We start from the raw sequence: 23559 nt of genomic DNA on the forward strand, positions 1-23559 counted from the left end.
CAGATGTGCTATGAACAACTGAAAGTGTAATAATCCACACAGGAGGTTTTCAAAGTCAAACCTTTTCTGATGCTACACATCTAAAAGCTGTATTTATTTGCATAGCCAGATTGTTTTATATAAAAAAAGTAGAATGTTTGTTTTTAATCATGATGTATTTTGCAGTCTGTAATTTTAACATGTGTTTATTGAATATATTTATTGTTGATTTGTGTTCAAATCATCCTTCTTCTCAACAAATAGTGTTAGACTGCAGCTTCAATCTGATGTGATGTTAAAGGTGTATATTCCCTCAGTTTAAGTTGCATTAGCCATTGCAGAGAAAGATACATTTTATTTAAATAGCTGAATGTGCATCTGCATTCCAACACTTTGTGGATACTTCTGGTTTTAAATCAATTTAATCAGACCTTGAACCTCTCGCAATAACAGTGCCATTAACTGGGTGGTCCTGTTAGATGAATAGATAGATCTCTGAGGAAAAATACTGCTATTCAGATTGTGTCACAGAAGATGGATCCCAGAGTTCAGAATCGAACTGAACTCAAGATTACAGTATTGTTTGTCATTCTTTCCAAAGGGGATACAGGTGAAGTGCAGCTGGCAAATGTCTTGTGCAAAACTCTAACCCTGCTCAGGAAATGACTTCATTCTTTATTCAACACAATTAATTTGTTCATAACAGCAGGAGCTGTATTTTCTAGAAAAAGTGGAACTCATTCTGATTCAGTACAACCTGTCTCATAGCACACCCTGTTTCTGATTATTTCAGCAGTGTAATAGAGGCTGTTTTTCTTGGCATTTCACATTTTGCTTTTTTTGTTAACGCTGTGTCTTCTTTGCCCACGGAAGTGTAAATTATGTTTGCATCCCATTCCCCCTGTATCCCATTCATCAATAAATGGCAGTTATTAGGTCAGTCATATCAGGGATTCCAGCAAACCACGCAGTGGCATCACTTCTTCTAATGACTTGTAACCGCTGCATTGCAACACAGGAAAGATACTGTTGAGAGCAAATCACTTTCTCTTTCCTTCTGCGGTGTTAGAGGCAGCAGGGATCCACAGGAGCTGAAAGGTATCCTTCAGGGTCTGCTTTGTCTGGGAGACATCACTTCTTAATAAACCACACAACCATTCAGGGACCTGTAAACCTCCCAGCCACATCCCTGGTCAATAATTAACCTTAAACAATAGCAGCCAGTTCTAATGAGAAACAGGGAGATTATTATTCCGTTCTTGGTCCCACCGTAGATTCATCCTTTGCTGTATAATGTCCTGAATTTCCAGCATGTTTCCCCATGTTGATGGTAAAGTAGAGGTGGGCAGCTTTTTAAGTGTGATAGATGGCCTGTAGTTTTAGGCTGCTTGGTTCTTTATGCCTGCTGTCCTCGGGGGAGAAGGGAATGAGCCTTTGCTGCAATATAGTTCCTATAAAACCTTTTGTTGCCTTTCGATCAGTATCAAAGGTAACATTTAGTCATTTTTAGCAGACGCTCTTATCCAGAGCGACTTAACACCACTCATTTGTTAAAGGTTTACTTCCAGCTTCCCCATCTGACTTCCATCGAACAGTTTCATGTAGCTAATCTATTGTGAAGTTATTCTTGAATGTACTGTACATATAAGACGTCTACCAACCACATCACTGTGGTTTAAGGTTGACACTTGTGGTTACATATCGCACTTTGTAGTGTGTGTGTGTGTGTATTGCATGGTGCATGTTGAAGAAAGTTTGGTGTGTTTGTGTCTAATCAGTATTTAGGCGGTACAACAATTTATGGTAATCTGTTTATGATGCCACGGGTTTAATTAGCTGCTTGGTTGTCAGCAAGACTCCCTGAAGGTGTTGATGGTTAGAAATGTCCTTATTTATCAGTCCAATGATGAACTTGTCAAAAATATGATCAGTGAAGACAGGGTCAGAATTATATTTTTTACTGATGACATTAATAAGCATCAGTTTATCATGTATATGATAAGTTAATAATACAATAATGTTCTTCTAGTGTGGTGCCACTGTCAGAAATCCAGTTTAACTCTGCCAGGGATGAAGTTCTCACACTGAAATGTAAGCTACACTTGCAAACATACCTATCACTGTAACACTTTCTCTGTAGGAAGTACATGTACATGTGCTGTCATAGAAACAACAATACAATGATACTGTTGGTGTTAGTTGTAGTATATATTAATATCACACATTTCCACAACAATACACTCCTCCTATAATATATAATGTGGAATATTTCTTGAAGTTTACACTGTCAGTGTTCAAAGGAAAATTAGTAGACATTTCACACACCTGTAATAACATTATCTTATACCATGGTCTGGGTGAATACTTGATTCTGTGATTGGCTGTAATAACATTATCATGATGTACAGTCAAATAAAGGAGCAAACAGTAGGACTAACCATCAACCCAAGATGCTGCAGTTGGTTGTGAAGTATGACAAAGTCAAATACTACTGGCAGGTACTTACAAGTAAACAAACTTAGCTTAGCTAAATTCTGAATATCATGAATATTTTTCAGTCTGCTTCTAGTGACAGCTCTACTGGAAATATTAACGTAATAAAGATGACAGGTAAGATATGAAGCATTCAATACCTCAATTTAACGTAATTTGACTTGGGTCGTATTGTCTTGAAGTACACAATTTCAGGGGGGAATCTCTTGATGCTTTTGCCCAATGGGATTGAGGCATAGCAGGGGATGTATAATGTAGTTATTAAAGGCAGTATACTGAATTATTTATTGTCACTTGCAGTTTTGCTCAATGACAAGGTCTCCTTTGAAAAGTGGTATTAAACTTTCATATTTTGAGGTTTCCAGAATGAAACTATTGATTATCATTTTTATAAGCAACTATTCAAATGATGTGACTATGCACTGGGTTCATATTCTGAATGATAAAGTAACATAACTATATGTGTTGAATGATGGTTATGTTTTATAACATGCATTGGACTCTATCTACAGTATGTGCTAAATGTGGTGTGTGTCAGTCAGTTGTTTTTTCGACCTATAGTCTAATGATGACTTGGGCTTTAGTTCAAAGTGATAGTTAATATTTAGGATGACAGTACCACCTCATATCAAACCACTTTTCAAAACTCTTGAAATTTGATTAATCCCAAATGTATCTCTACATTGGATTACAGACTCTTGATTCTGTAATGTCTACCATTGAATAATTCAGAATTCATGGGAGCATTTGAAATGGTTTGAGAAAGTTCCAGAGTTCCTTGACCTTCCGGTACTCTGCGATTCATGAGGCGATCCTATTGATTTAAACAGGTGTAAGGGCCCTCCTCCTGCAGGGAAAATGTAATCTTGTCAGAAGACTCCTGGGTTATTGCAGTTGACACTGTCACTATGGCTATAGGAGCTCCAAAGTCAAGGGAACAGACATTATTCATCTCCCCATAACCTCTCATTGAAGTACAGCAACACAGTTGGAACAGGAGGAACAGTCTTGTGTTCATACTAAAGCCAAGTCCTCCAACTCATTTAACAAGAAGTGTTGCTACGGGTTTGCAGCTTTTTTTAGATGTTTGAGAAACAGTCAAATCAGATATTGGATTTGATTGCTTAGTTAACGGGACACAATTAATAGTGCACATGGCTCCCTGTGTGTGTGTATGTATGCGTACACATGGGTGTGTTTTGTGTGAGTGAGAGAGTGTGTGCGTGAGAGTGTGTGTGTGTTTGCACGTGCATTTATGCGTGCGTGTTTGTGAGCATGCCCAGATGACTCTTAAGCCTCCGTGAATGGGTATTTACCACTTGCTGTAGCTAAAGTTCACAGAAAGAGAGAAGGTGTGGAGGGGGAGTTGGAGCTGTGTAAAGTGGAGAGTGAGGAAAAAAGAAGAGTTAGATAACAACATGGCACAGAAATATAACAGTAAGTCACATTTTCTCTTTTTTTCTGTCCCCAGTGAACCATGTTCCTGTTGGATGTTAGACATGTACCAGATAGTGTGGTAACACTTCAAAGTATTCTGTGCTGATGATGTGTGTCATTTCCATTCAAACTACTGGTTTGAAACAACTTTTTTTAAGCAAACTAATAACTGTGAAATTTGATTATGTTTCTGTTTAGTTAAGACTAACATGAAAAACATACTAATTTGTAAACGTTTTACACATGCTGTTTGTGTATTTGATATTTAACATAAATGTGTTATATTTTTGAAGTTGGAGTACTCTATATCTAGACATAAAGAGGGTAAATTCTTTGTGAAAGGGCTTTATTTTCTCCCACAGTTATGTGAGCCTGTTGTGAAATCCAACAGGATTTTCTAATTGCAAAAACAGACAGATTAGTCTCGAGCTGAATCTATATCCCTTCCCCCTTTTTCTCTGTCACACAGTGCAGTACTCCATCAGAGAGTACACGGCCAAAGATAAGGACGCCGTCATCTCACTGTTTCGTAATGGGATTTTGGAACACGTCTACCCGGCTTTCTTTAAGGCCATGAGTGATCCAGACCACATTGGGGTGGCCCTCAGTATCTCCATGGCGGGATATGTGCTGGGAGGAAGTTCCTACTTCCAGGCATTACTCTTCGGGGGGGCCTGGGCTGGGCTGGTGTACTACTGCTGCCACGAGATTTATGAAGGCTACATGAAGAGAAGATTGGGCACAGACATGGCCGACATTCAGGCCAGCTTCCTAGACAACCCCGACAATGGCTTCTGGGTGGCAGAGGCAGAGGTCAATGGCAAGTCCAAGGTGACCGGTGTAGTGGCAGTGACGGGGAGGAGGGGAGAGGATGAGGATGAGAGTGAGGGCAGTGGTGGCTGGAATGGAGGGATGATGGGAGCCCAAGAGATAGCCCAAGATGCAGGTGATGGTAGCTATGGTGAGGTTTCCCACATGGTCGTGTCTTTTGCTTGTCGCCGCAAAGGCCTTGGCGCTCAGCTGGCTCAGAAGGCCATGGATTTCTGCAAGGAGCGTGGCTACTCTCGAATCGTCCTGGACACCAGCTCACCACAGACGGCAGCCAACTCCCTTTATCATAAGCTAGGCTTTGTTCAAACGTCCTCTCACAGTAACACACATGCTAACCGCTGGTTCTCCAAGTTGGCCAGAATCAATGTGATGCGTATGGAGAAGTTTATCTAAGACAGAAGTTACTGTAGACATCTGCACCATTCATCCACCCTTAAATGGACCTCCATTTAGTAATACAGCACAGCACAGCTTACTTCCAATCCAAAATACCTCCAGATACAGCCGTCATCTACTCACAAGCGGACAAACACAGCTATAACTGTACAGAGTATATCTTATCATAATGTATCTTCTGTCCACTTTACAGTTTTCGAAACTAATTTAGTTTATTTAGAAAATCAATTGAAGGGTTTTACTTTGTGGTGGGTTATAAAGCCATAACCTCAGGGCATTGGAAACAGTAAGGCAATTATTCTATCTCACCTGTTTGTCACAATTAATTTATACAACTTTTGCTGATGTTTACTGAGAAAACTCAAATTAATGTTTGTGAAACATCCTTGGATATAATGCACAAAATAAACTATATACACATCACATAATGGATTGTTATTTTGTCCACTGAGAAATAAACGGTCTACAAAAGGAGATATTAAATTACAAAAACTTTCTTTTAAGCTACTTTCTGGTGAAAAGTTGAATCCCTTTGCCTCAGAGGAATTAATGCCAGCTGACTTCTAAGACCTCAAAACTCTTTGCTTAAAATACCAATGCAAGACGCAATACTATCCCAACTTTAGGAGGTTTAAAATTCTTTCGAGCTAAAAGAGCTGTGCGTGTAGCACAAGACAGGATAAAGAGTTCACTGTTTTGCAACTTAAATGGCAGTTTAGGTCATTGGACTGAGATTATGGACACCACACAATAGAACACCTTTTAGAATATTTTTTTCACAAACAGTAACAAATGTATTTTTGAACTTACAAATTTATGTATAAAATGTTCTTTCCTTCCTTCATTCCTTCCTTCTTGCACTAATTATTAAATTGTTAATACTTCAGTACTTGGAAATCAATAAAGCTCCTCAATAAAGCTCCTTCTACTATTAATACCATAATGCATAATGCCTGTGATAGGATAAGTTGAATAAAATATCACGCAACATGTTCATTGTTCAATACTTACCTGTTTACCTTGATAGCTCACATGAAAAAAGGACTTTGAATGCTGATAAGATGCCAGGTGTGTCCCAAATGAGTTCAGTAGAAAGGATACCGCAGCTTGGCATTGAGATGCATAGACATGGTCTCCAGCATCAAGACATCAATCACTCTCCCTGCACATGTCAAAAAAGATTAGGCCAGTAGCCAGCCAGCAGATGTTGAACTAGCCAGAGAAAGTTGAGCCTTAATGCTACTAAACCTGTTGTCATCCATTCACAATTATAAAGGCCTCTGGTTGCAATTCTTCTCATGTTCAAACATTTCTGTCTGATTAATCAATTACCTTATCATGGTTTCAACAAACGCTTATAGCAATGCAACCGAAACCCATCTTATGTAGTAAACACCCCGCACAATATTAACATCCAAAGTATGTTTTCTTTTACAGTTCAGTTGCAAGTTTCAGTAGCATACCAATTTTCTTTTGCATACATGGTCCTCTTGCCTTAATGTTATCTTTGGGTCATTCTGACCCATCAGTCATTGTGACCCACCGTCGTATTGCGACAACTTTACCGCATACAAAAACAAAGTGAACCATTTTCTTTTAACCATTGGGCTGTCTCAGACCCCCCACATTGCAAAGTTTAAAAGAAAATTATTTGTATGAACCTTTGTGCTGATTAACCCTTGTGCTGCCTTTGGGTCATGTGACCCAAAGGCAGCACAAGGGTTAATCATTCATAGAATGAAGATTATTATTATTTGTACTTCCAGTGGCCTTGGTTTCCCCAAAAGGATTGTCCTGAAATGGTAACAATTACCTCATAGATTTTTTGTCATGCTAACACTAGTAAAGTTTTATCAAATTTGAGATAAAAGTTCAACGTCAAAATAATTTCAACAGAAGGTACTCTGAAAAATGTCTTTGGATAGTTAAGGGTCACTTTTACTGGTAACTTTTCAGTATTGTGCTATGCTTTGGGTTTTCAGTCCTGAGAAAATGTTTTGCAACACTTTCATTTTAACAAAAGTTTGATTTGATCTCTCTTTTAAAAGGTGCAAACCAATTCCCAGGCACTGCAATTGAAAACATTGTTTTGAAGACATACCTTTGATAACTTCACAAGTTAATTCATTTTTAAGTATTCATAAAAACAAATATAATCAAAATCCCATAGTTTTAATTTATTAAGATGTATCTTCCTTTCAGATTTTTTATATTCTGTAGCAAACACTCAAATCAAATCAAATGAAAATTGATTTGTATAGCCCTTTTTACAAGCAATGTCACAGAGGGCTTCACATACGGCCATAGAACTGCCCCTCAACCAACCTAAACACACATTCTGTATATTGTGCCATATTAGACAGTAGCATATAACTGAGATAAATGACATCCATGAAATACAACTGTGTATTGCTGTTGTCTTGGAGCTAGAAGTGCATTTGTTTAGATCATGCATCATCTTAGGCCAATCACCAGACTCTCATATAATCACTTTCCATCTTTGTTGTGTACTTCTGAACTTCCTTATTAGCTTTGCAGTTGAACTTCACAACAGTGACTAGCACCTGGCCAATTACTCTAAATATTAAATCACCCTTGAGTAACAAAAGCATGCCAAGTTGCAATGTATATGGATAGCTCATACAGCAATGCCCAATTCTGCACATTTAGGAGCTGGCATTCTGCAGAATCTGCACTTTCTCTAAATAATTGGTCAATTTGTCCATTCACTGCATGGTTCAAAAATGATAAATATGTTTTTCTCAAAGAGGAACACATTAGAGCACAGCACACACTGTAGAGACCTTAACAGGTATAATATACATTTACATTTAGCAGACGCTCTTATCCAGAGCGACTTACAGTAAGTACAGGGACATTCCCCCGAGGCAAGTAGGGTGAAGTGCCTTGCCCAAGGACACAACGTCATTTTGACACGGCCGGGAATCGAACTGGCAACCTTCAGATTACTAGCCCGCTTCCCTCACCGCTCAGCCACCTGACGCCACATAATATGTGAAACAGGGGAGATCTTATTAACTAGATTATTTACATTAAATATTAACCATATTGGACAGAGTGAATACTGCTACTATTGTGCTTTCCAAATTAAAAGTAAACTACAATTAGGCTCCTTCTTGTTATCACGCTGCATTGAAACTTAAAAATGAAAATATTGGTCAATATGAATATAAATAACTTTAGAATTGTTAATGAATCATTACTGAATGAGTGTTCACATCAACATAACCCTGGTGGATGAATGTCCCAGACAGCAGACTCATTTCCTGGGCCCTGACCATAGGTCAACTCACAACTGCAATAATGTATGTTGTAATTACAAAGATACATTAATCAGTGTTAAAAAAAAATATTCACTGTATTGTCTAGAACAGTAAAAGGCTTTGCTCTGTTACATTTACATTTAGTCATTTAGCAGACGCTCTTATCCAGAGCGACTTACAGTAAGTACAGGGACATTCCCCCCGAGGCAAGTAGGGTGAAGTGCCTTGCCCAAGGACACAACGTCATTTGGCACGGCCAGGAGTCAAATGGCAACCTTCAGATTACTAGCCTGATTCCCTAACTGCTCAGCCACCTGACTCCCAGGTTAAATCGATTTGCCACAAAGTTTTACGATAAAGAAGTTCAAAATGGAACAAAACCTTCTTATCACAGCCTGCAGTAACTATTAAAATCCTTAAGTCATTGACACATTTAATGCCTTCAAGCAACAACAAAAATGTATTTAAAAGTGATTCATGGACTGACTTGCCTCAGTGAAGACATGTGTCACAGGAAATTAATAAAGAGAATAGCATGTCTGGTTCAAAACAGATGAGAAATGGACCATAACTATTAAGTTGATGCTAATAAAGAGAGATTTTCATGGATGTAGTCTTAACTACTTTACACCGTTCCTACAACCAATTAGCCCCTTTGTGAAGTCATGCATAAAGGGTTAAGATTTGGATGCTGGGTTCTTGTGGGTGGTTCCTAAGCCATTGTAAAAATGCCTGACATCTTTAGTATGGGGATTTGCAATGGCTTTGAGGAGTCACTTGAACACCAACTACCTAAATAAAGAAGTAACAAACCATCCAGCCACAAGACACCCTCCTGAACATCATCCTTCATCATAGTTACGATCACTGCTATTGACTTTTTTGCAGTCACTGTATTGAATTCTTGTTTTCATCTTTGATTTTAAATGTGTGGTAACCTACCGTTTGGAGATATACAAATTGCCACTCTGGGGACATGTAAGTCTATGATCAAATGGACTACATGAGAGATCAGTGTGTAAAGTTGTAGTGTGGCTCATCAAACCAGCAAAACTGTGATGATAGCATCTGCCATATTGTGCTGGCTGATCCAGTGTATATTGTGTGGTACAGAGAGACACTGAAACATTGACGAGAAAAAGCATTCCTCTAAAGGAAGTGTTGCCTTGTTGCCACTCCCTCCCTGGTAAGCGAGTACTGGCTGCTCTCAGAAGAAGACATATGACTACAGCCTGTGTCAAGGTGAACCATGATTCCTAAAGTGATTCTAATGGAGCAGACACACAGTATTGACTGACTTAGAATGCGAGATAGCAGACCTAATGGGTCTTGACAGAACAACAACTTACATTTTTCATGATGACATTTATCAAGGGTATTAGATGTTCGACAGTTTGACAAAGCTACATGATATTTATAAACAATCCATAGTGCCTATGCCAGTTCAGCAGCACAAGGGCAGCACATTGGTTCCATTTTTTTCCTCAGAAGGCCAACATCATACATCTGTCAAACTAATTCTTACTGACTTAAATGTGCTGCTAAATATAAAGCAAAATTATATAATGTAGATACCATTAAGGAAGCATAACACTCGGTTTGACACGGTGATGATGATTGATGATTTCAAACTTACCATGGCCCCATACTCAACACCAGTGTTACTTTAGTACTGTTGTCTGCTGAAAGCCTATTAAGGCTATTGCTTTTTAAACAGGATAACATCATTGATACACAAGTTCAATCAGGCAGTTACAAGGTTACTTGCTTTGGAAATGGATTGTGCCTGCAGTCTCAGTGATGTGATACAGCAGCAGACACTGCAGAGGGCTCCATGCATCTTCAGGGAGTGGATTTAGCAGGCTTTTTAATTATCTGACTCCAATTTTTAAATTAGTTTTTTTTTATATACCAAAACTAATAAAAACAATAGACAGTGACAGATCTTAGGAGAATTGAATGAGCTTATGTGGAGACAGCGTGTCTATGTTCAGTCCTTATGGGATTACGACCTCCGGTTACAGAGGCTGAGGAAATACTATTGTAAAACAATTAAACAACAGAATCAAGCCCGGGTTTTCACAAATATTAATTCATTCATATTCAAACACCATGCCCATGAGCTGCACATAATAATTCGTAGCTGTTTCTTTGTAATTTCTGTCCCTAAAACCTTGCTATAATATGCTTACAGGTGAACTGGTAATACAAAAATGTTGTATACATCTCAAATAGCCATCCAAGACAAGACAATGGCAAAGATGTATTTGATCAGAAATGAGCGTTGTATCTTTAGTCACAGTTTACATCAACCTCGTCAATCATAACCCACCTTGCACTGCATCCGAGACAAGCCTTCATCCCCCATTACCTGACTGTCTCCCTTTCCTTCATTGCCCAGACGAACCATCACACCAACCAGTACGAAAACAACTAGTAGCTCCAGTCCACTGTTTTTACATTTGTGGTTGAAAAATACATAATTATTACCCCGAAAAAGCAGAACAGTTGGTTGGGAGCCAGTTACAGAGGACAAACACACAGAAGGATATTTACTAATCTGTGTTCCACGCATAAAGGAGAACCGTCTGCTCTGCTTCTGCAAAGACACCATCTTCCAGGTTTGGCAGAGAAGTCCAAGTCCTTCAGAATAGGGATGTTTCTTTTACCTCTGGAGACTTCATTGTTGGTGGACAGTGATTGTGTTTCCTGCCAAGTCACCATACAGCTTGCTCCTGGCCTAGCCTTTTTTATACCCCACACAGCAGGTTTCCTTCCTGCCTTATTCCTCCTCATCAACAGATTCATGACTATGGAAAAGCTGCTGAGAACTAAAAGATGGTGGTGAAGCATTATCCATCAAATAGTTTCCATAGGGACCAACACTAACTAAGGCCAAGGCTACACTACAGACAATAAGTCTGCTCTGGATCTGTCACTGCAATAAGGGATTATTGAACTGAATCTTGTGAGTGTAGTTCCAAACTTCTTATACACTTAAAAATCTCCTTCTGCAGCATTACAAGAAAACCACTTGATGGATGTATCAGTGAGAGTAGACAGAAACATAGGGACAGTCAGGTCAATATGACTCATTCAGAAAGATACACCTAAAGCCACTTGAAAGCTTTTCAATTCCCTTTATTATCTTGATCAGTACTTCATCTATAGAATAAGAATTAAACTCATGGATAAAGGATCTTTGCACCACTTGAAACCAACACATTTTTATCTACCCTGATAAATATCCTGAGCAACGTGAAGACGACTCCTCCAATATACAATAACTAACAGACTAGTCGCTTGAACAGGACCAGAGAGCAGGACATCCAGCATTTGTTCTTTTGTTTCTTTTGTGACATGGTGATGAGTCATAGTCATTTACATAATATATGTGCTAATCACTGATAACATGTTGTGTGAATTTTAAAATAGTAAATTGAATGACAATTGTGTACTGAGCCTCCTGACCGTACAATGAGTTATCTCATTCGAATACTTCAGTGTTCAACCATTTGGCATTGATTGATTGCCTTTTCTAATTTCCCACACCTCCCAATCGGCATCATGCTTTAGTGCAAAATATGCGTTTGAGATCACAGTTGAAATCTGTGATATAGTGTGATATAGTATATGAAGAACAATTGTCAGGTTGTGTTCCTTATCAGCAAGTGTTTCTGTTTTCATTGCTATGGAGCTGCAGGGCCTTAAACAAGTAGAAGGACAATGAGATTGTCTAGAACAAAAACAACACAATGAACTGGATTCATTTCCGATTGCCTCTTACCTACTAAACACCATATTAATGTAGGGGCATGTTGAGTCTCAGAGAGCAGAAATGGTGTAGCACAGTTCTCCAAGCCTAATTACAGTATATTGATTGGAAAATGTGTTGGCAATGGATTACAATGAGGTCATATCCTTGGTTTTATATTCACTGATGTTGTATGCATGGTATCGTGACAATATTCTGACCCACAGATAAAAAGATTGGAATTAAATTATGACTATGAGATTGATAACTATAATCCAACAATTTGAAATCCCATCATAGCAAGTGATATCTTTTAGCAAGTCTCTCTATGTAATGCATATTTAATAGGGTAAACAAGAAATAGATTCCACAACCTAAAACACGATTGAAACAGTGGAATAGTGAGCAAAGTTATTTCCCTGATTAAAAATGCATCATCATTTCTTTTATGAGAACATTCCGGCAATGCCTCGGATGGTTGTCCCAAGGACATTCTAGACTGTGATTCTGTCATGACTGGGGTGAGATATTCATGCAGCAAAACCTTAGGCATGATGAGTGAGTTACCACATAATGTCTGGAATGTGTTATTGTGAGTGACGTGCCTGCTGGTAAAGGCCATCTAATGTCTTGCTACTAGGAAAAGGAGACAGGTCGTGGTTCAGTATATAGAATGAGAATTAAAAAATGTAACCCTCATAGCTGTCACAAATCATGAGGTAGGATAGATAGGATGTTACACCAATTTGTTGTCAAAAACTAGTTTGCATCATCATAGGCCAGGAGTATGAGTTCTTCACAAGAACACACCCACTTAGCAGTTGACCCACACTCTTTGTGATGGAGTCCAACCTGACGTGACCTGCACAATAGTATACGTTTTTACAAAAACAGAAGAAATACCACTGTTGTAAGACAACAATGGTTCAGTGCACTTTTTGGTTAAGCGTTCATTCCAGATTGTCTCCCCTCAAGGCATAGAGATATCCTTTGACCAATATGACAGAATTCAAACATTGAGACAGAGAATGTAGAAAAGAAAACAATGTTTCTTTTGACTAAACTAACTGTATAAAAGGGTAATTTATTTGATGGGTCAAATCCAAACCTTGATATCTAACTAACACTTTTCTTTATTAAATTCTGAGTTTTATCTCAATTCTAAAAGTACTATGACTCATGTATTCTTGAGTTTGTGAAATATTAATGCAATCAGACTACTGTATGTCTTGTTGAGAACATTTGAATTAAATGCTGTATTACGATTGATTTATGAGTACTTTCTTTTATACAGTCAGAGATTTTTTGAAGTGCAAAGCACCTGCTGCGTGAATAAGGCCAAGAGGTCTGTTTGCATCAGTCAATCAAAACTATGATTGAGAAGCACTTTTGAAGCAAAGTGATTGAAGAAGAGGGTATTATTTTAATTATTTTTGAACTTGATGAAAAGCACATTTTGTACAGTAATCCTGTTTCTTCAGAGGTTCAAAGTGGATTGATTAAAAAAATTATGATTTTAGCCAACTATGCAAAGACAGTTTCAACAACATGGTGAAACTCTTTGCAACATACTAAATTATAATGATTAAGCAAAGAAAAACAATATACATCATGATGTATACAAATATGTGCTTTGTTACCTGCCACTTGAGGCTAGAGCAAACCATTCTTAGTCTTTGGTATTATATGCAACCATAGACAAAAGTAAGAAAACTGCTACTCTAAGTGCATTACTCAGTCAATCATTTATCAAATTAGTTCAAATGAGTCACAGGAAAACGGCATCTGGTTTCTGTTTGATTACTCTAATAAATTGAAGTTGCACAAGTGCTCTAAATGTTCTAAGTGCATCTGTATACCACTCAACCACCAATCAGCAAATCATAATGTCAAGGACCCCCCGCTCAACAGATGTAACAGAAACAACCATAAAAGTGATGTAGAACTTACCAGAAATTATGAATGGTGACAATGAAGCTATGCAATCCAATAATGGGCTGTTATACAAACTCCCAACTGTTTTGAAATGTCATGTGGATTAATTTTAGAGAACGTGTACAACCAATAGGAATTCAGGCAAGTCATGGCCCCCGCAACTTTGTTTGCAGGCAGAGAAGAGCACAGTTCCACATGCTAGACAACGGTGGCAGCAACACAGAACCCAGCCTCGTCCACAAGTGATGATTTGAAATACAGATGATAGGTCAAGCAACTCCCTTCATAACCTCTCAGCACTAACCCCTTTTGCCTTCAGATGAATCATGAAAGGTCATTAGATGGATTATTGCTAATTGGCATCCTCATTCATAATCAGACTTTCTGCTGTATTGTCCCGTCTATTCCAACTGACAGTCACTTTATATATTCATACTCCTTCACAAGTAACATGCTTATTGTCCATCAGTTCCTCTAATGCACTTTTGATTTGAATCTTATGTGAGCCGCCGTCAGTCAAAAAGGAGTCCTTTTGTCTCTCTCTATTTCTCCATCTCTCTCTCTTTCTCCATCTCTCTATCTCCATCTCTCTATTTCTCCCTCTCTCTATTTCTCCATCTCTATTCTCCATCTCTCTTTCTCCATCTCTATCTCTCTCTCTCTCTTTGCACAAACTGAGCGAGACAATAGGAGCTCCTCTTCATTCTGCCAGTCAGATCACCATTAGCCGAGAGCCCATCACCTTTCATAATGCAAGTCAGCCTGCTCTCAAATGCATCCATCTGAAATGCTACAGAATCTTAAAAGCTTTGCATGCCATTTGTGGTTAATATCATCAAAATAAGTTGTGTACTGCAGATGAACCCTGAAGTATATGATGGCTGAAGGGAATGATGGGTAATGCCAAACATCATCTCTCAATCATAAAAGTCAGCATGTTAAAATGTTACTAAAATGCAAGTTTTGGTCAGCACAATACAGTATACAATATGTGGTAGATATAGTGGTGTATATACTGTACTGCATATGAATTTATGTCAACATGGAATCTTGTACTACTACTGTAACACTTTGCATTACACCATCTTCTACAAAAAGCTGCATGCTGATTTTTCATGTTGCTGCAAATTAGCTAGCAGATGTAGCAGAGCAAGGGATTGCTGCATGATATTCTCCGGGTTTAGGGCCTAATTGAGACAAATGGCTGGTAGACATGTTCTAGATGTTGCTTTGAACAGGTGATGGAACGGAGCATCCATGTTGTTCCATATCACTGAAAATACACACAGCTTAGAGAAGCTCTGATGCTGCAATCCAAACCAAATGTTTTGGATGCAGAACAATAAAACTTTTCTTACTAATGAAAGTTTATTTTAATACGTCAGTTCTTTGTGATGTCACCTTATAAGGATGTTTACTTTATGTAACAATTACCTTTCTTCTTTTTTTTTACATTTACTTAATATAGTAAATACACAGAACAAATATGCGGTTCCTGAGGTGGGAATCAAACCCACAACTAAAGTGGAGCTCTTTGTACTAAAGGGAAATTCCCTGTACCCATGCACCCTCACAAATTATGTATTTGAATAAATGTGTTATCAACCTCAGACCATGGTTCTATGGATATTATTTTACAAATCTGACAGCATACTTATTGGAAAGTGTTTTCTAGCAACATTTAGATTACCACCAGTGGTAGCAGAGATTAGGTACTGTGTACCAACGTTTATTTACGTAATTGTTTATCCATGAAGCAAAGTACTAACATGCATACAGTGAGACCACAAGACCCCTGCAAAAACCTGTTACACACAAGAATGGCCTGAAGAAGAAAGTTCATCCATTCCTCAAATAGACTTTGATTGAACAACAGTAGCTAAACTAGCTCACCCAGTCACATCATGGTTGGAAGCATGCAAAAGGCAAGGTGTGAAATGTACAGACTGAAAGATGATCACATACTCTGTGTGTTTCAGTCACTCCAGCCTTGTCAGTCACTGGGCCATTGCGGCCAAATCAGTCTTTCATTTGCCATTCTGAAATCAGAGCTAGACTTGCTGCAGTCACAGAGGTGTTCTGAGAGATTGCACTGCATGCACACATGGCTTTGTATTCCCTAGACCCAGCAACCAGCCATGCCGTTAACTAGCTTATTTACATATACTTCTCTATTCTAGTGGTGTGCACTGCAGAAATATCAGAATTTAGCATAAATCAAATTTTATGTTTTAGAACTTGTTTTCCACACAATAGGCGCTTAATGTCTTACTCACTTTTTGCTAATAATGCCAAACTTATGAATGCCTATGTTTATTTGATTATCATGAAGCAAGCATATTATTATTTTATGACCTTTGTGAAATAGTTGACTTGATTGAACTCAGGAATGCATTATGTAGTTGCATTAAAGAGCATGTGCTGCAGAGCTAATGAGAGTTATCTGAAGATCTTTCTATCTTTCAAGTTACACTACTGCCTTCCCAAATTCATCCTATGTCCAATTCACACTGATAAAAGCATTGATAGAAGGACGTCCCCCAAGGGCTTGGAATATATTAAAAAAAATATTCTGTGTCAACAAATGAAAAGACAGCCTTCATCAGTGCTTAGTTTGTCAAGTGAGACATGCATCATCCTTACGCTACCTAGGCACAGGCTGAAACCATGACAACAGCTGTGTGGCCCGGCGCTGGCATTGTTGCCTCACTTCGGTGGCGGGTGAAATGGAAGCACTCACTGCCCACGAAGGCCCTGGCACACTCAGCCTGGTAAGCACTTAAAAGTTTGCTGTCATCAAGCTGGCCGTTCAAAGGCAAGCAATACAGAGATTCCTTGTCACAGAGGGTTTGTGGATTGCTGTGATGGTGCTCCTTCCTGTTCCACTGTCATGATCCTGAACATGTGGTGGTGAAGCGGCTTTCCACTCCAAATGGGACTGAATGCAATTTTAATTTCATATGGATGCCATCAAATTATCTGGTTTCAACACTTCTTCACATCTTCTTTAAATGAAATGTTAACCCAGAAATGACAATGTCTCAACTACACAAGCTTGACGAATAAGCCCTCTAAGAACTCAATGGTATTATCTTTTCTAGAATGTTCCAGAGAGAGAGAGAGAGAGAGATTAAACAGTTTTCCCAATACGAATGCACTCCAGTAAATACCTCCAACGGCTCAACGTCTCTCACCCAGAGATGCTCACGCCACAAGAAACCCTGGCTGAATAAGAATCATAACACGAGAATAAAAGCCTGTTTGTGAGGATTCATTAGCTTCGTTCATTAGATGAGCTTATGCCTGCAATCCATGAAGGGGATATTTATGATCATTGCTGGTCCCGGTAGAAACAACAGTCAAGCTCAAAGCACATTAAAATATGGAAATGTAAGGATGAGCTGTTCTAGATGTCAGCACAGTCATCGTCTTCTCCCTAACACTTCACTTTAAGGGTACTTACATAGAAATCATCACACCTATAGTATCACATAAAGACCTATAAACAGTGCAATATGATTTAACATACATCTGGACAAGATTTCCAGATGATCCTTGTTTGTCCTGAAACGTTTTAACTCTGACTCCTCTCCAACATTCCATGTATACTGGTGTGATGGTGTGAGGTACCCTGCTATTGGTATAATATAGACACCCTCACTGAATGTGGAAAGTTGAAAGGACGTCCCAAATCCCATGTGACGGTTCACGTGCTAACAAGTAGATTTTGAGGAAACCTTTCATCCTTCCTCAACTGAACTTCAGTCTCTTTCAGAAAAGTAATTTTCTTCACGTTTAAATCCTCAAGAGCACAGTTTTGAATTTCCGAACAGACCGTCCTTTTCTTTGTTTGTTAGAATTATCTGTAAATTACTATTCAGTTCAGTGTCTCACAGGGTACGATCAAAGCACACAGACACTGCACAGCAGTGGAACACATTCTAATGTATATGCATCTGACTAAATAAACAGACAAGGTCGCCAGGTTCAAAACTGTACGTGGGTCTTAATGAACTGAAATGTATTACTCCACAACAATGACATTGATTTCAAGGATCTAACATTTTAGATCGAGTTCAGACTTGCACTGGGAGATTTCTTTCTTCTTCAACAATGTTGAAATGTGAATATGTGACTGTCGGCTACAACAGCTTAAAGTTAGAGTGTCAAGTCAGGAGACCAGTTTTTAATATACTTCAGTTTGAATAACGTGCAAGACTGGCATAAAGTACATTTAGTCTTTCTTTAAAAATCTGCATTAAATTACTGTCTTTGCTGTTAAGCAGTTTTTTTTATATAGGCCTATACACGTTTTTAACACATTAAATAAACGAGGATAGGGATTCAGCACACACTGTATATACCTCAGATTTAATTGGGCAGAAATTCAGTGTGCCTGATAAAAGGCCCTCCAACAACAATTCATCCATTTATTCAAATGCACATCTGGACCAATAGATTATTATTTTGTGATGAAAATATCCTTAATTTACTTAACTCTGGTTGGATTTACTAATATAAAATTGTACCACCATAGTAAATGTAGTTTGTACCACCATAGTAAATGTAGTTTTTCTTGTTTTAATGAATGAACATGGTAATACATGCCACATAATCAGCGATTATTTTAAGTTACATGAAGTAGGTTCATACATGTATTTCCCAAAAATAATTAGGGCAACACTTTACAGTAAGGTTACATTAACTACCATGTAATTAGATAGCAATAACTGTTTACATAGTTACATAGGAACATAGCAAGTTTATATGTAGTTACACTTCATTGCGGTTTAGTGCTACAATTATTATCCAACTGAAACTTGGTATGGGGAGGTTGGGCCTTCCAGGAGTGCATGAATGTTAACAGTGATCTTGTTTTGGTGACACAACCTTCAAAACATCCACTTAGCCCTTACACCTCTGCCCCATATTGTACCTTCTTACATTTTTGTAATAACCTATACAGCTAAGACTGGGTACCATTTAAATTCATGGCAAATGGACAAATCCTATGTCCTGTCCCTACATAATTTTTACAATGCAATTACTATGTAGTTACACAGTAGTCAATGTAACCATAATGTAAAGTATTGCCATGATTAGTAATTACAGTGGTGGTCGACTTTATGGATAAAAAAGTGTGATTTTCTTCTATTCCCTAACAACCATCCAGTGATTTGAACACTTCTCACAAACAGTCTTCACTCATTCACAGCCTTCACTCTTAAGTTCTACAGTACAAGTGATTTCAGAATTTCAAATGTGAGGCTACAGTGACGGAGCAAGTCATCATGAATCAAACACTGCAATGACGAATCAAGTAAAGCAGTCAAATGTGGTTGAATTATCCAATAGTCACACCATAGAAGCCACAACAGACACCTGTAAACATGTCATTTTTTATATTTACATTATTCTTTGCACTCATTTGAAGGATTTGTCCTTCTTAATCTTCTTACTCCACGATGATAATCTGTTATTATAATGCAGAACATGTTCCAGGCCTCCTTGTTCCAGACTCCGTTGGCATCAGCAGTCAGTATGATCAAACATACTGTAGTGAGTGTGGCTACTATAACTGTTAATCAAACTCGCTCGATGCCAGAATGTCAAAATCCCCCAAAATATAGCAGCATTTGAAAACCGTTGAGGGAAAAAACATTAACAAATGTTCTGAAGTAACTAACGCTCAGCCGTGAGGGAATCGGGCTAGTAATCCGAATGTTGCCAGTTCGATTCCCGGTCATGCCAACTGACGTTGTGTCCTTGGGCAAGGCACTTCACCCTACTTGCCTCGGGGGAATGTCAATGTACTTACTGTTAGTCGCTCTGGATAAGAGTGTCTGCTAAATGACTAAATGTAAATGTAAATGTAAACTAAAGATCAGATCAATGCCATAATCTGGTAAACTAATCTATTGGTGGCATACAGTAAATCTATTTGTGGCTCATTCTTCCAATCTTTCTGAATTAGTCTGAAAATGCTGCACATATATGCATTCACTGTCTCTAAACAATGACATAAAAAATCACATACTGTCTATCGACTTGCAGAGGCTACAGGTAATGTTTGACATCAAACTCAGCACACAACACAAATTTATAGAGGCAGTCAAATTAGTTCAATGCACAACCACACTGTTTAGGTCTAAATTGATGAATATAAACAATAAATTAACAAGCGTGTATAAAACCAAGTGTTAACAGTATTCCTACATAGTTAAGATTACATGAGGAGTTTTCGAAGGCCTCGGATTCAGAAGGGGAATATTTGGAGTATGAAAAGTCCACTTATTTTGCACTTACTTGCAGTGCAGGCCTATGTAGTCAGCAGCATTCTGCTTTGACATCACTAATGACTGAGGATGGTCCAGGCTGGTTCATCTCTGCAATGTTTGCTTCTTTATCCACAGTCTAAGAACAGAAAAGACTTTTACCAAAGCTATCCTGCGTTCATGTGTTGCTGAATCTTTCAGGGTGAGTCCAATTAGGTGTCCTAGTCTGTCAGTAAATACATCTAGTCATTATTAATGCCAAATTGCTTAATAGTAGGTTAATCATTGCATTGACCTGCTGGTAGCCCTTTGCAGGATGTCTTGTTTGTACTGAGGTTTCTAACCTCCAGTCCAACACAGGAATTAGCAAACTATTTGTGAATTGATTGTAGAGGATGACCCTTGAGAACAGACTCTGCCACTGAAACCCAGCTTATTACATCCAGTGTGTGACTAGTAGATAGAGGGGGGTTATCTCATTCTTGGGCTTGCTATTGCACATTGGATCACAGTTTCTTCTTGAGACTGTACCCCATATGTCACACTCCCTAAGAAAACAAATCCATAACCAAAGGGAAAAGAGGTCGTATGAGAGCCATGGTAGGAAAAATATTCAATGCTCGCATTATGGGCATTTGGCATTTGAAGATCTTGTTGTGAAACAATGGCGTTCCTCATTAAAATGTATAGAATGGTATAGTGTCAGAAACAAAAAGAGTATTGCATCTGTAAAATAACCCAGCAAATGTCAAAGCTTTCAAAAATACTATTCACACCTTTATCCATGGCCATCCAACATTTCCATCTGTTTGTCTAGATCCAAATGATGAAGGAAAGTTTTGATTAAACAAAACACTTGTGTTGAGGAGTTCTTCTTTTACAGAGGAAATACAAGAAAACCAGAAAAAGTAGAATACTGCCAACCCCCAACCAGGTTTCCTTTCTCCAGTTTAAGGTAAACCTTGTCCTCTTTATCCAGATAGAGCAGGACTCCATTGGTGGCAGCCTCCCGTGTCACGTCTTTGTCACCGGCGAAGGCTGAGATGACAGGTTTCCCATTCAACATTAAGTTCACCTGCAGGATACAAGCAAGACAGCTTTCAACTCAAGAACGATTTAATGACAAGAGAAGGATCGTTAATTTCCTATTTTAGTTAGATATGTGACGGGATGTAAATACTGAATGACTTGAAAGCAAATACTTTCCAATGCAAACAAAGTATTCTAAAGGAGTATGCATGTCATGTAGGACATTTATAACAACGGTTTACATTTGAAGACTTGAAATGACAGTGACAGTTGAAACAAAGAGCCACAGACAGAATTTCAAACAATGACAGAGTGCATACTGTCATAGGACCTATAATAAAATGTAGTCTTTCCAAGAAAAACAATATTACTTGTATGAAATCCAATTACAGAAAGTACATTTTAATAGATGTGTCCGAAAGGTTAGTCATACCTGAATGGTCTGGCTTTGGTACACTTTGATAACATGAAAGTTGAAACTGTAGATTCCTTTTCTAGGTGACAGAAATACGGATTCCAGTGTGAAGTAGTTGCCTATATTCACAAGAATCTGAAAAAGAAGCACAGATACATTTTTTGATTCAAAAACATTTTCGACACAGTCTTTTTCGGGTCAACACTGATCACAGTCTCAGTATGCAACAGCGCCATTATTTAAAAATGAATAACCTGAAGGAGAATTATCTCTGCTGTAAGATATAGATAAGGCGTAAAATGTTGGAAATAGGGTAATAATAGCTTAACTGAACTTTGAAATGTCCAGAAAGTATTCTTACAAAAAAGTGTGGGCAAAATGAATGTTGTTTTATTGTTTTGTATAATAAATTGATGAATCGTCTTACTTGATCAAAGTATATGATTCTTGTTTTATTGCTCATCTCCGATGGTTCATGGTTGTTGCTCCGAACTGCAGAGAAAGCCACCTTGGAGTTTGCTGCGCGCACAGAGATACCGAGTGGAGAAGACAAACCCTTCCAATCCATAGTCGGATTTGAGTCGCAAACCACAAGACACTTGCCCTCTAGGACAATTGGTTCTGTGTCATTCTGTGCTCCCACAAATTCCGGTATCATAGCCCAACTGAGCAGTAGGACAAGAGAGTTTAGCATTGCCTTGATTAACAACCCCATCTTAAAAAGATGCTCTGTATCAAGTTGCGAGTCTCCACTAGCCCTCAGTCGCAGACGCCTCTGACGCTGTGAAATGTTCTCACTGGATCCAGCAGTTTGCTACATAAGATGAAAACATATATAATTTATTTTCTAAATCTTTATCTTCAAACGATGACAGCTGGTGTAAGAGGTGATCCGACCAATGATTTTGTCTTTGCCACATTTTAATAAGTTTTATTTTTGAAAAAAGAGAAAACGCAGAAATGAAATAGCGTTTTAGTCTGGAATAAAAAGCGTAACTATCTCGGACCGGTTTGAAGCCCATGCCCTGCGACTCATTATTACGCACACGACTGAGTAGCCTACTATACGCGGTGATGCGCTACGTAATGCGCGGCTTGTTTGTCCGCTTAGTGCACCATGATTTTGACATCATTAAACAGCATTAGATCATATTTCTGTGTCAATTGTGTTGACATATTATATATGACTTTATATAGTATGACAAACCCAAAGTACTTTCAATAATTTAGCCTACAGAATAGCCTACAGCTAAATTATTGAATCAAACTATAAAACGCACTTGTGTAACCTAAGTATAATGGAACGTCTTTACAATTTATCTGGCTGTTTCCGAGCAGTTTACCAAAGGATATAATCCATCGGAAGACGGTGATATTATATCGTCACAGTCATTGAACTATGCATCTTCAGTTAACTATAGCCTACTGTAGACCTATAAACAAAATAATATCTAATGGCAGTTTTATCGAGATGTTTCCATAGAAATATGATTTCTCAGAGCTGACAGTCAATACAATTATTAGAAACATGATTCTCAGAGCCTATGGTCAATACAATTAATGGAATTCACCCAGACGTCCATCCGTGGACTTGTTAAAAACTAATTAATCATTGGCATAAAGCTTGAACTCCAATAATCCATTCAATCACAATCCCAAAGTTATCATATCTCCAATACCAGCTTTATCTTATCCCATTTATCTTAAGTAAGCAACATGTAAGGCAGCCTA

At 38.3% G+C, this 23559-nt stretch overlaps 2 protein-coding genes across 2 annotated transcripts; one reads left to right on the forward strand and one right to left on the reverse strand.

Moving 5' to 3' along the window:
* The first annotated feature begins 3800 nt into the window (after nucleotides 1–3800).
* Nucleotides 3801–5625, forward strand: LOC134018234 (probable N-acetyltransferase CML5). The gene is made up of 2 exons (XM_062458114.1): nucleotides 3801–3909; nucleotides 4379–5625. Exons 1-2 carry the CDS (start codon nucleotides 3891–3893, stop codon nucleotides 5131–5133), a joined length of 774 nt encoding a protein of 257 aa, XP_062314098.1. The 5' UTR covers nucleotides 3801–3890; the 3' UTR covers nucleotides 5134–5625.
* A 14365-nt stretch (nucleotides 5626–19990) lies between these two features.
* cbln4 (cerebellin 4 precursor) lies at nucleotides 19991–22846 on the reverse strand. The gene is made up of 3 exons (XM_062458115.1): nucleotides 22256–22846; nucleotides 21847–21963; nucleotides 19991–21459 (listed from the first exon to the last, which is right to left on the reverse strand). The coding sequence occupies exons 1-3, from the start codon at nucleotides 22541–22543 to the stop codon at nucleotides 21262–21264; spliced, it is 603 nt and encodes a 200-aa protein (XP_062314099.1). The 5' UTR covers nucleotides 22544–22846; the 3' UTR covers nucleotides 19991–21261.
* Nucleotides 22847–23559: the final 713 nt, after the last annotated feature.

The sequence above is a fragment of the Osmerus eperlanus genome, chromosome 4, assembly GCF_963692335.1.
Source record: "Osmerus eperlanus chromosome 4, fOsmEpe2.1, whole genome shotgun sequence".
Lineage (NCBI taxonomy): Eukaryota > Metazoa > Chordata > Actinopteri > Osmeriformes > Osmeridae > Osmerus > Osmerus eperlanus.